The sequence below is a fragment of the Parambassis ranga genome, chromosome 19 (genome assembly GCF_900634625.1).
Source record: "Parambassis ranga chromosome 19, fParRan2.1, whole genome shotgun sequence".
Lineage (NCBI taxonomy): Eukaryota > Metazoa > Chordata > Actinopteri > Ambassidae > Parambassis > Parambassis ranga.
In genome coordinates, this window is record NC_041039.1 from 8345315 (window position 1) to 8358082 (window position 12768).

Genomic DNA, 12768 nt, shown 5'->3' on the forward strand with positions numbered 1-12768 from the left:
GTTTGTACATTGTATGTACAATCATTTCATATTCTAAACCGGTCAGAAAATAAAGGAACTAATTGTGATTTTTAGTCTTGCAGAACTGTATGTAGTTAGATGATGTGACAACCTAATATTTATCTAATAAATATGTATTAAGATGATACCTGTATGTCGCTGTGGTTTTTCTCTTTTGTGCACTGACAATATGGCCTTTTGTCATCTGTGGTGTAAATGATGAGATTGTCCTCACGTTTTTATTAACATGGCTAAGGTTTAGCTTGCCATTATGTATGAACGATATTAGCCCACATCAACAAAACAAAATGAAAGAGAAAAGACTGTGCGAGTCATCTCTGCGCAAATAATATACTACAAATAAAATGAAGGCCGGCAAACATTGGAAGGAGGGCATAAGTGTGTGCTGTGTGGTCCTACTATAGTCTAGAAGGTGATCAAACGTTTATATTTTACTTTTTATTCTTCAATAAACCGAACGTGAATTTGGGAGTTTTACGACACTCCAATCTGCTTTATTGTATTGTGTATGTTTCTCAAATCACGTAGAATCCCGTGAGATCTAAGCATCACTTAAACTTCCGGTTATGAAAAAAACTTCCGCCTTTCCCATATGTACGCGTGACTTTAGTACCTTTCTGACCTAAGCGAGGTGTCTGTGCCCCGCTAGCTTTGTGAAGATGTTAATTTTATCAAACCGCATAAAGTTATGTTCTCTGGCGTTTACCGTCGCTCGCATGTGCAGCAGCGGCCCCGCAGCTGCTAACAAAAACCCCACCGTTTACTTTGACATTGCTGCAGACAACGAGCCGCTCGGCAGAGTCACCTTTGAGGTAGGAAATGTGTTAAACAAGTGTTTTTTTTGTTTGTGTATTTCTGCAGGTGCTTTGCTTTTTAACAGCCGTGCATTAGTGTCACGTTTGTGGACCGACGTTTCACAGTCAGTTCTCCTCAGGCATTTTATTTCTGTTGCAGCTCAACGCTGAAGTTGTGCCGAAAACCGCAGGTAAGTATTTTTGTCCTCCTCTCATCAGACGCCAGCATGTGCGTACAAGTTTGAACCAGAAACTAATCTGACCCGTATTAATCTGAGATTAGTTATATAAGTGTTTTTTCAAAACTTTTAAGTAGGCCTACTGTTAATATTTGCATTTGTTGTTGTTATTCTGTATTATTGCATACATCATTTGACTTTTGAAACATAGACGGTATAGTTGCCATTGAGATTTAATTCCTGATCATGTTTAATTCATTGTCCAGTATAATGTCCATAATAATATGCCACGTCTTTATTGACGTCATATTGAATTGCCTTAAGGTTGGCAACCCAATATATGAGAAATAATTGTTGCTGGTGTCTATTTGAAGTTCTGTGCTCAGTTACCTGACACAAAATCTTTCCTGCAGAAAACTTTCGAGCTCTGTGCACAGGGGAGCATGGTTTCGGTTACAAGGGCTCCATTTTCCACAGGGTGATCCCTCAGTTTATGTGTCAGGTGGGCCTTTCTCTGTTTTCTAGCTTTGTTTTCAGATGTTAAAAGATGTCAAACTGGGTCAGTCTATAGATGAACCAGTTGTTACTTACGCACCAAATGTTACATACATTCAAAACCTAGCTGCCATTCATATATGAGCATTATGACATTTAACTGCTGTCGCATACAGCATCCAGCAGATGTCAGTACAGAGCTGTCTATATGTCTTCAGGGTGGAGATTTCACTAACCATAATGGAACTGGAGGGAAATCTATCTATGGCCGGAAGTTTCCTGATGAGAACTTCCAACTGAAGCACACTGGACCTGGTAATTACCCACACTCTGTTTGTACACTGCTGTCATAGATGGAACCAGGCCACATAGAACTGCAGGATTTCATTCAGTTTCATTCAAATTGTAACACGGTTTGTCATTGTTTTCGCCACCAGGTGGCAGCATTCTGCAAATGATGGCTTAGTAACTGGGTGCATGTGATTTTTTTTTTTTTTCCCCAAATGTAAGGTGTGTAATAGTGATCTGTTTTGATCAAACTACATCTTGTATTGTAGGTATCTTGTCTATGGCCAATGCTGGACCCAACACCAATGGATCCCAGTTCTTCATCTGCACCACCAAAACAGAATGGTATATGATCCCGCTGAATTCTGTAATTCTGTCCAATACTGACTGCCCCTTATGATCCTGTAGGTAGTAAATGTACTACGTTTATATAGAAAACAGAAGATTAAGTCAAAAATCTTTTTATAAATTACTTATAATTTATGTGTGGAATAGAACACATATTTATAGGTACTTTAAAATGTACAAAACTGGAAATCTGTGGATAATGAAAAACACATTTGTGGCTATTTTCAGACTAAATGTCTCTCCATCTCAGCCATACTCTTGAAAATGATGTCTCCCCAATATGTGCTCCATAAAATAAAAGAAACAGTGGCATCATTCAAATATGTCTCACTGTGATATTAAAACAAACCTCTTCTTTTATTCAGGCTGGATGGCAGGCATGTTGTCTTTGGCATAGTGACGGAGGGAATGGACGTGGTCAAGAAAGTGGAGTCTTTTGGTTCACGGTCCGGGCGAACCTCCAAGAGGATCACTGTCACGGACTGTGGAGAGCTCAAGTAGACTCCATGCAGACACGACCGCCGTCTCATCTTCTACTGTCATTTCAACAGAAGAGACTGAGTGAAAGAGGCTCTTTCTTCAGTCATGACGCAGAGTGATACCTCTCTATGCTGACAATGGATCATTTCAGATGGATTGTTTTTTGGTAGTGTTTATTCAGGTTTAAATTAATGCACTTAACTGTGTCATGATACAAAATGTGAAACAGATTATAAAAATACAATTATGTACTTGGAAATGGGATTTATTTGTGCTTTAAAAATATAAAGTTTTTCTACTTGTTCATGCCTGTTCTTTTGACATAAGCAGCTAAAGAGTGAGGCAGGTGCTCTGCCTGCACCTTCTTCTTCAGTTGTAGTTCATTAATGTTTATTTTGCTGAAAAGCATCTGTACTGTGAGGGTTCATGTTTCTGCGCAGCTGTTTTGCAAAAAAAAGTTCAGCTATGATGCAAAATCCACAATTTTATGTGTGCCCTGACTGTATCCTGAAACAAAACCACACATGTTGAAATACATATAATGCAAAATCAGTTTAATAGAAAGGGATCCATCACATGTGTTACACTATTTATATTACATTACAGTTCACCCCACAAACAAATCTTTATATTAGCCCTGTGGCCTGGAGAGGTTTGGAGATAGAAAAGCACCACAGGCTACACAAAATAATAATAATGATTTTACGTGAACTGTACCTTTAAGGCACATTAAATGCTGTTTTATACATCATGGAAGAGCACTTCTATTATCATAACTCCAGTGAAAAATAAACTGTGACACAGCTTACTCCTTCATGACCCTTGATACATTCACATATATTTTATGTCTCATGTCACATATGAGACGTTATAACCCATAAAAAGCACTTTGGTGATTATTGTTAGACTAGATGCAAAAATATAACTGCTGTAATTAACCATTAAAAAATGTGGAATGAAAAAAAAGTAGCACAAAATACAGATATATCAATTTTAAATGTTAGTTGGCTAATATATTCAACAAAACAGTATGGCTTAACAATATATTCAAAATGTTGTACCCATCAGTACTGATAATACAAATACACATTAATACTGCATAACCTTCTTAGTAAAGACTTGCATATTTTATACAGAGAAACAAAACACATTTCTGAAATATACAAACATGTAAAAGAAAATCTTCCTCCTGAAACTGCGTGAAAGAGCGAAAGCGTCATAATTCACAGTTGGTAAGATTCTTAGTTCAAATATTTCTAATGAATATTCACAAAACAGCTGAGTAACTCACTCAGAAAATGCAAGAGAACCTGTAGAAACAGTGAGTCACAGTGTCAGCGAGGATGTTCAATGATAACAATCTGTTAGATGCATTACAATACAAGAGCTACTATGTATTTTCTTAGTAACTAAAATGTAACTGTCCCTTTAAAAAAAATCTTTGTAAGAGTGTATAAAAGGTGAACAGAGCGTATTATTGCACACGGCGGCAGTAGTAGCCAAGGACTTTGCATTTTTCACACAGGTGCTGTGGGTGCTCTTTGCTCTGGTCAGACACGTCCAATCCGTCTGGTTTCTCCAGAGGTCTCTGCGACAAGAAGCAGAAAACACACACATTTAGCAATAACATTAAGTGTATGGAGGTATTTCATGCTTGTAATGCCAACACGTTTTTTTTTGTTGCAATATCTGCAAAGGAAATTGATTGTATCAGGTATCCACTGGTATGGAAAGCCTAGGTATCTGTGTCATTGTTGGCACTGAATGTGTTCCTAATTTACATGTAGTTGTGGCTGCACAATGTGTTAAAGAGTTATGGCTGTTAAATAAATAATTCTTTTTTAAAATATAAAAAAGAATTTGATACATGGTGTGAAATGGTAAAATGCCCCTTACAATCTGATGAATGTAATTAAAACTAGAGCTCAACAGACAAACTGAAACTAATCAAACATTAAAAAAAGGTACCTGCAACAGCATGCTTATCAGTTATAAAGTGTAACTTAAGGGTTAAACTACAGGAAAATATATGGTAACAGCATGCAGCCATAACACACAGACCAGTTAGCCATGTTGTGTGCATTAAAGCAGGATCAGACTGGTTAGCTGCATTAAAACTCCTGTATAAATGTACGGTACTGTTACCTGCTTGTGAGGGTAAACGTTGATGTGGCACTTGATACATTCTTGTCCCATATTGGCCCAGGAGTTCCCGCTCATCCACTTCCTCTTGCACTTAGGGCATTTATATTCACCGAAACATCTTTTCTTTCCCTGATACGGCGTCAGGCCATCACCTTTAGGTCGAGCCTGAGTAGAAACACAACATAATACATCACTGATCTCATGTGCAACCCAGCTGAGAAACACATCTCTGTGTAGAATATGTCAGCAACTCTGCAAACATTTTGGCTGTAGCCATTCACCACCTTAACCAGTAGAAACTGATGTATTTGGTTTCTTTGGATGGCCGCCAAGTCACAGTGTGATTAGAAGTGGAAGAGACAGCAGCTGACTGATCCCAAAACTGTATTTTTCTTATCATATAGAAGCATGTGAAGGCTTTACTCTAAAGAAGTTGCAATATGTTGTAATTGTTAGATGTAATTTAGTTGTCGGACAGAAAAGATGGAGTCTCAGCTTTCCCATTAGAAACAAACTCCCTCCCTCCAGCTGTGTTCCCAGGGGACCATAAAGGAGGCCCCAGCCTGCGGCGGGACCAATGGGAGAGGCCTCACTGCCACAGGACAAATACCTCAGGCTCTCAGTCATCCCTCCCAGCTGGCCCTGACCCACCAATCAGGACACAAAGATCTGAACAGGGAGGAAATAAAACCCAGATGAACTCTGCACTTGTGTAACATGACAGAATTCTAAACTCATCACAAAAAAAATCCTCTCTACAAGACTGGTTTAAATTAGAGGCACCTTTTCTGAAAAGTAGGGCAAGTTAAAATTAAGACTGAATCTGAACCAGCAGAGGAGTTCACATCAAGCGTTGTTTGGATAGCAGGAACATATGTCAGGCTCAGTCTTCTGACAGATTTTCCACATACAGTGCACACTTTGTGCTAATTCAGTAAACAGTAATGTTTGTTTACTGATCATTCCTCTTTAAAAATGCTATCAGAGGGTCTATGGACTATTTATTTCTATGTAAACCATTATCATTATATCAGTCTCATACGGCTTGTCTTGGTGTTACCAGCATACAGTTTGTCAGCAGAACGTCTGGTCATTGTGGCCTCTGAAGAGAACCAAATAGAGAGCGGTGTCTTTTAAGCTATAACTCCCTGCAGGGCTACATGCATGCTTGGGAGTATACTGTACAGCAGGTGTAGTATGGTGCCACTTTTTTGTGTGACCATTTGTAGTGTCTGCCTCCAGCACACTACTCTCTTCAGAATTCCCACACATCTGTTTAACAACAAAATGTTTGAGGTTTCATCATCCACATCTCTCACTGTTAGGTCCACTGTGAAGCATTTCGTCAGGCCTCTGTTGCATCGTTTAGCCACCGCGAGGCACTGTGGGAGGTCACCTCTTTCTCAGGCACCTACAGGGAGAGCAGACAGAGCATCGTCTTCCTGAGGGAGGAAACAGCTTTCATTCTTCAGAGCAAGCAAAACAAACTCTACCTAAAATCTGGAGCCCACAGGGCAGCAAGGGGGCATGGCACACTCCGGAGTTTCCACTGACCCCATCAAAGATGTAACACTGACTAGCGACAATGAAAGCCTCTCTTTTGACCTGACAGGGAATGGACCCTGTCATGGGAAGCAGGAAAGATTGAGTGAGGGCAAAAAAAAAGCATCATCACTATATCATTATTTTTCCAGTCTTGCCCAAGACAGAGTAATGCACTTTTTTTACTTTAGGCACAACATTAACATTTAGGCACAAGTGTTACCTCTTCTCCCTAAACATATTCTTCATGTTCGATTGAAGATCTTTGCAGCATGTGTGAGAAGCCATTTCGTTTTAAGAGAGATACTAAATTCATTTATTGTGTGTATGTACAACATGTCCCATCCAACAGCCATAACTTATGTTGTGTAACTTAAATCAGCCCCAGAGTGCACACAGCAATGTAAAGCCTGAGTTTTAGGGCTGCAACAGATAAGCTTGGCTCAGATCCTTGAAGCCTGGTGAGAGAGGCCTAGGAGGTGGCTGCCTCCCTCTGCCATCATCTGGAAACCATCAGGAAAAACAATGGACTTCTCCAAATCCCCCCCTCCCCCCTCCTTTCTCTCTCTCCCTCATTCACTTTCTTCCCCCCCACTCCCACAAGACATTTCATCCTGGAGGACACAGTAACACCAAGTCTACAGGATACCATGTGGTCAATTTATCCACACTAACAAACCCCCAGCACTCTCTTTCTTCCTCACTGGGTTTAATTTGTATCAGTTCCCCACAGCTACATGGGGAACTCCAGCTGTTACAAAAGCAAAACAATACATTAATGCCTGCACTGAAATCCCCAGCAATGGGTCTCCTATGTTTGAAAGACTCCTACTGCCGCCTTAAGTGAATTATTATCTTGTGAAATCAATTATCTCCAACACTGGTAAAAACAACAAATAGATGAGAGAGGATTAAACTGGATTCATTAGGATGGTGGTTGTTACTGCAGCCTGAGACGGATTAAATGAGCAGCTGATTCTTTAGCAGCAGTTATTACTATAATTATTTGCCCAAGTTATTTATCCAAAGCCTTGAATGTGATGATCTTCCCATATTTTATATCGGAGAAAACATACATTTGCACTGGATTCAATGGGAATCTGCTGACTTTGAAGGTGAAACCTTGAAAGGTTGTGTTGTGAAACATGTTCTGATTACATATTTCAAATTTAATCCTGAAATCAGTCAGAATTTAAAAGTTTACAGCCACAATGAAGCATATAGCATGCATATTTGAGCAAATTAAAGTTAAACAGTTCAACCTAAAAAAACTTTAAATTGTTATATGAGACCATAAACATTAACATCCACAACATGAAGATAGAACAGCACAAAGCCTTTCTGCAAATCTTGCACATCTGTAATAAGGATTGGATTATCTTCCTCCAAGATAAATATGATAGAAACAACTGGAAGCGGACTCAAATTTTCAATCCATCGTGTCCAGAGTTTCCCACACCAACCTTATCCCTCTTGTGCATCTATTTCACACACACAGTGCTTTCAGAGGATAATCTGGTAATATGCATTTGATCCAGCATCTGACTGAGCTCCAGTCAAGCTGACGACATATACAGCTGTAAAGTGGCATAATATTTCACGCAGAGTGAATGACAGAGGCAGGTGGCCTGGCAGACACGCAAAAAAGGCAAAAACCATACCAGTTTTTGTTGGAAGTGGGTAAGAAGGAGCACGAAATCAGTTTCATGGTCCAATTAATTTAGAGGCAACAACTGATGAGATACACTCAGAAACATGCAGGCTTGTCATAGTTCATATGTCATCAAAATCAAGACTGAAAACAAAAGTGATGTCATATTTAAAACATGCAACCATACGACCACTGAGCTCTATAAATTCATTAGCTGTGAGCAGATGACAGACACTGTTTATTAGAGGAAAGCTATCAAGCCCACATTCCAGCGTTTCCTCTATCTTGCTCATCCTCCTCAGCAGATGTTTGAGCCAAAAGCAACACACGGCATATTGTGGACAGATAATACAGCTATCAGCAGTAAAAACAAAGGGACTAAAGGCAACAAGTAATCAGACAGTGTTATATGAGATTGTCCAGATACAGCTCTGGACTGAATTATTCCACCTTGGTGGAGGTTTGTAAACTATGAAAGATCAAATCAGGCTGTGTAGCAAGCAGGCTGTGTAGCAAGTATCTGTTGAGCAAAGATCTGCAGTTTCCTTGCTTAATTCTCATGTTTAAAATGCTAATAGTGAGTGGAATGAATAAAGTGCTGCTCCTTAAACCTGAATAGACTGTGTTTATATCAATCAGCAACCTCCAGGGCTGAGAAATAAAGCCTGTGCAGAAGGGTCAGAAACTTCGTTTTCTTGGTTACCATGGTGACAGGCCCATCCTGACTTTCACAAGTAACCTAAAAATTGATCACCTAAAACTTTGGTGGATATGACAAGCTTATCAATCATGTCCACTCATAACAATCAATATAATACAGATAAATAATAATAAATAATAATAAAATAGTCATGAGGTGATGCTGGCTGTAAACTATCAAATATAAATCCAGGAATTCCTCCTGCAATCCCTGCAACTATCAAAGATCTGTCCAAAGTTATTATCCAAGCAGACTTTTCCCCTCCATTCAAACATGATTAAACTGTAACTGTAAAGTCATACACCCACTTCCTGTGCTACCCACTGTTTCCAAAAACACGCTGTGAATCTCTGCTCAGCTTTTAAATGAGTTGCTTCTCTGCAGAGACACACAGACACAGAGAGAGAGAGAGACGGAGATGACTCCAGCCAAGCAGAGCTGTGTGAACAATACAGCCTGACTTCCTGACCTTTGGTTCCACAGCCCTCCACAGAAACAATGCTCTCCTTATTTATTCCAGGCCCTTCCCACCATACACCCATTTACTGTCAGCACTTTGTCACTTGTGTATTCTCTTTACAGTAACCAGGTCCAGCTACTTAATTGGCAAAATGTTGTGACCCTGGGTTTAGGGATGAAAGGTATTGGGGCGCCTATGGTCAGTTGGTTGAAAATGGAATCATTTTTCAGATTAACCCTTTTGATTTAACTGAAAGCCTGAAGATATTTTTCCGCATGCAGAAGGACATCTAAAGTATGAATTTCAGCTGCATCGAGCTAAACATGCCTCAGATTCCAGCCAACAAGAACAAAAAGCAGTTTGTCCGTTAGTTGCCTCAGAAGAACGATCATCACGGCTTCAGCTGAAGAGAGCTTTTGTTATGACGAAAGCTCCATAATCATTGCTTTGGGCCTGAAATATTAGCAACACATGATAAAATCTGACATCATCTTTCTAAAAGAGAGCAAGAGCAGCAAAGAGCCAACCAGAGCAGAAATGGCGTCCTGATTTTGCACATTTTAAAGGGTGTGGCTGCAGAGAAGAATCATAAATATCTTAGAGTAAGCCTTTGATGTCTTCACCTCCTCCTGACCAAGGCTAGAATAGAACAGACGGTATATCCCTTACCTTTAGGACTTAAGCTTAGGCACCTTCCATCATGTTTCTTTATCAAAGAGACAGACCTTTAGCATGGGCCCCATTTTACCCAGAGAACTCCTGTTAAAGGCCCCGCACTTCCTGTGTGCTTCTCTCATCTTACTGAGTCATGACAGTCTTTGACTCCTTCCACTGCAGTCCCACTCCAAAGGAGCCAGCTATGAGAGAAAATCACTGCTGCTAACAACAAGGCTACATCACTGCATTAAAAGACCCACTATGTAGCTCATTTTGTAACATCAGGAAAAAAACTGTGTGAAGAAGAGGCACAAATGATGAAGGCCCACCACATCCGTGATTGTGGTTGGAGCATATGAAGGACATTAGGATGTGTTGGTCAGTACACATGTCACTGTGTTGGCTAACAAGTGTCAAGTTTGAGTGTTTCTCTGCATAAGTTTAAATGAATGTAGTTCTGACACTGACAGCCACATCTACTGTTCTCAACATTTACCAGGTGGGCACAGATGTGAAAGTGTTAATAGCTATAAGCACACTGCAGAATATTCCCTCCACATTCCATACATTCCTACACGCTCCATGCTGAACTGCACCAATCTCCTCTGTGTTGGCAATGATAGAGGCGATGAGCTTTTTGGAGACAAGAGGAGAGAGCCACCCTGTGAGTGTACTGCTCTTATATGCTGATGTGCAAAAAATATCACTCTGACATCAGAGATACTAGCTGGAGCCGGTAGTGTACTTAGCTGAGTATAAAGAAAGGAAACAAGGAGGCAGCTATCATGGCCTGCAAGGGTGTTGCAGCTTTATTTTAGCAAAGTAAGAAGCGAGTTGTTTGAATTTCTTTTGCTTTACCTTTTACATCCTGTCCATCAGTCATTTAATTATTTCCATTACACCTAACAAATGTCAGGCATATCCCTCTTGAACATGATCAATGGGAAACCACAGCTGCACATGAAGCAGTGGTAATATTTCTTTCATGTTTGGAGTAGAGGTCGTGCCTAGTTCCACAGAGAAACCTATCATCTTTCATTAAGGCCGGCTCTGAGATCCAATCTGGCATCTGCTGCTCATTACCAGCCTGCGGTGGTACATCTAATTCAAATATGTGCTGAGGAATCTATTTCACACTGAAAAAAATACTACATAAACATGATGATTTTTTTACCTTTTAGAGTTTAAACCTAGTTTAATAATGTGAAAAAAACACCTTCCTTGAAACATTTTCAGACATTTGACAGACAGCTCAAATGGCTCACAGCTGTTTCGGTTTAGGCTGTGCAGCATCTCTTGACTGGCTCACCTGAGGGCAGTCTCTGATGTAGTGACCTTTGTTGAAGCAAAGGTGGCACAGGTAGTTGGGCGGCGGCCTTTTGCTGGGTTTGCGTGACTCGGGCGACAGGGAGAGGTCTGAGAAATGGTCTGCCAGGGAGCTCAAGCCTTCCACGATATTGTTGAGGGATCCATAGGGCGAGGAGCTCTTGTAGAAACTGTTGTTTAAGGCCTGCAAAAGAAAACATTGATTGAGATATTAAGTTTAGGTCACTTAAAAAAATAAAAAATAAATATTTTAATTATACCAATCGATCACTCTCTGATTAGTTTCAGCTATACACAAAAGTTCTTCTCATCTCACAAAAACACAAGAGCTTATTGTGAGTCTTCAGTGAAAGAGCGACTCTCATGGCCTGTCAGTCCATCACCCTGATGGATTCTCCTGCTTGTCTTTCTGACACTAGCCAACCTTATTTGATTTCTGCAGATGTGCAGTCTTTACTGTGTGAACCAATAGTGTCCATTTCCTCGTCAGGACAAAATGCCTTTGTCGTGCATTCTTCCAACTGGTCCCTTACTGTCACCACATAATTAGCATCTTTGTGCTTCTGGAGGAGACGGGCCCTATAGGCACCGCAGGGCAAACATGAAGAACAGCCTGCAGACTGCTTACTCTGAAGGCATCACAGAAAAACCAGCCATGCACACTGCAGCAGGGAATCTTGAGAGAGAAGTTACAGCAGTATGTGAGCAGTTAATGGCATACAAAACTCCATTTGCACTCTACATGCCTTTTCTTCAGTGGGTCAGTATTAAATTAAGCAACACCAATTCCCACTGAGTTAACACCGCATGCTCCTCTGACCAGGCAGAGGCCAGCCAGGGTGAAGTCCAACATTTTTAAAACCTTGTGAGAGTTCTTTCTCAACCTGCCAGTCCTCCTCCAGCTGCACACTGACACCAGAACAGTCTGAACACACTCAGGCACTATACCAGCATACAAAACACATATTCATATACAACCCACTTCACCACAGTGCAACCCAGCGAAGGCATGCAGGTGAGGTTTGCTGTATGGGCAACAAAAATAACCAAGTGTGAAAACTACCAGGCTGATGAAACTTTTATCAAATCATGGCTATTGTAAAGTGTCATGCAAACTGTTAATCATTCATTGTGCATTGTACCTCAGTGCTCAGCTGGAAGACGTTGTTGAGATAGTTGGAGCTCAGATCAGCTGCGCTGCGCTTGGAGTCCTGAGGAGAAACGTCCGTCTCGGCTTTGAACCCATCAAAAGCGTTGCTCGGCGCGTCTTGTAGAGACATATAGACCCAGCTGAGCAGCTGTGCGGGTTGGTACACACCAGTCTCTATAGCAGACATCATGCTGAGTTTGGAGGACTGCGCCTCTCTGCGTCAGAACCGCCGCGTTTTCTGGGTAACCAAACTTCTCTCAGTCATCCGGCTGACTGGGTGTGATCCTTGATGTGTTCACTTAGGGAGCACTGAGAGAAGCCCACTAACCGTTACAATATAAGGCACTGTGGAAGCTGGAAGTGCAGAAGCCTGAATGCCAGCTGGAGGGCTGGAGCAGCGCTACGGCCAGGACTATGGATTGCGTCACAGCGCATAGGAGGTCCAACATGAGTTTGGATGCTTACAGTTTTTACGTATTTACATTTCGTAAAAACGAACTCCTCACTGTGTAGTTTGACTGGTACCACAAAC

The 12768-nt window shown here is 40.9% G+C and overlaps 2 protein-coding genes across 2 annotated transcripts; one reads left to right on the forward strand and one right to left on the reverse strand.

The window, feature by feature from the left end:
- Positions 1-579: 579 nt before the first annotated feature.
- ppifb (peptidylprolyl isomerase Fb) lies at positions 580-2909 on the forward strand. The gene is made up of 6 exons (XM_028431524.1): positions 580-833; positions 976-1006; positions 1408-1496; positions 1708-1804; positions 2047-2122; positions 2491-2909. Exons 1-6 carry the CDS (start codon positions 681-683, stop codon positions 2624-2626), a joined length of 582 nt encoding a protein of 193 aa, XP_028287325.1. The 5' UTR covers positions 580-680; the 3' UTR covers positions 2627-2909.
- Positions 2910-3222: 313 nt separating this feature from the next.
- On the reverse strand, positions 3223-12594 carry LOC114452285 (zinc finger CCHC domain-containing protein 24-like). The gene is made up of 4 exons (XM_028431523.1): positions 12229-12594; positions 11070-11270; positions 4751-4915; positions 3223-4193 (listed from the first exon to the last, which is right to left on the reverse strand). Exons 1-4 carry the CDS (start codon positions 12424-12426, stop codon positions 4080-4082), a joined length of 678 nt encoding a protein of 225 aa, XP_028287324.1. The 5' UTR covers positions 12427-12594; the 3' UTR covers positions 3223-4079.
- Positions 12595-12768: the final 174 nt, after the last annotated feature.

Excerpts from the sequence above, each read along its gene's own strand:
- ppifb (XM_028431524.1), top strand. The coding sequence starts at position 681 with ATGTTAATTTTATCAAACCGCATAAAGTTATGTTCTCTGGCGTTTACC. Across the intron at positions 834-975 it reads TCGGCAGAGTCACCTTTGAG|CTCAACGCTGAAGTTGTGCC; the intron begins GTAGGAAATGTG and ends TTTCTGTTGCAG. Across the intron at positions 1,805-2,046 it reads ACTGAAGCACACTGGACCTG|GTATCTTGTCTATGGCCAAT; the intron begins GTAATTACCCAC and ends CTTGTATTGTAG.
- LOC114452285 (XM_028431523.1), bottom strand. The coding sequence starts at position 12,426 with ATGATGTCTGCTATAGAGACTGGTGTGTACCAACCCGCACAGCTGCTC. Across the intron at positions 4,916-11,069 it reads ACATCAGAGACTGCCCTCAG|GCTCGACCTAAAGGTGATGG; the intron begins GTGAGCCAGTCA and ends GTTTCTACTCAG. Across the intron at positions 4,194-4,750 it reads ACGTTTACCCTCACAAGCAG|AGACCTCTGGAGAAACCAGA; the intron begins GTAACAGTACCG and ends TTCTTGTCGCAG.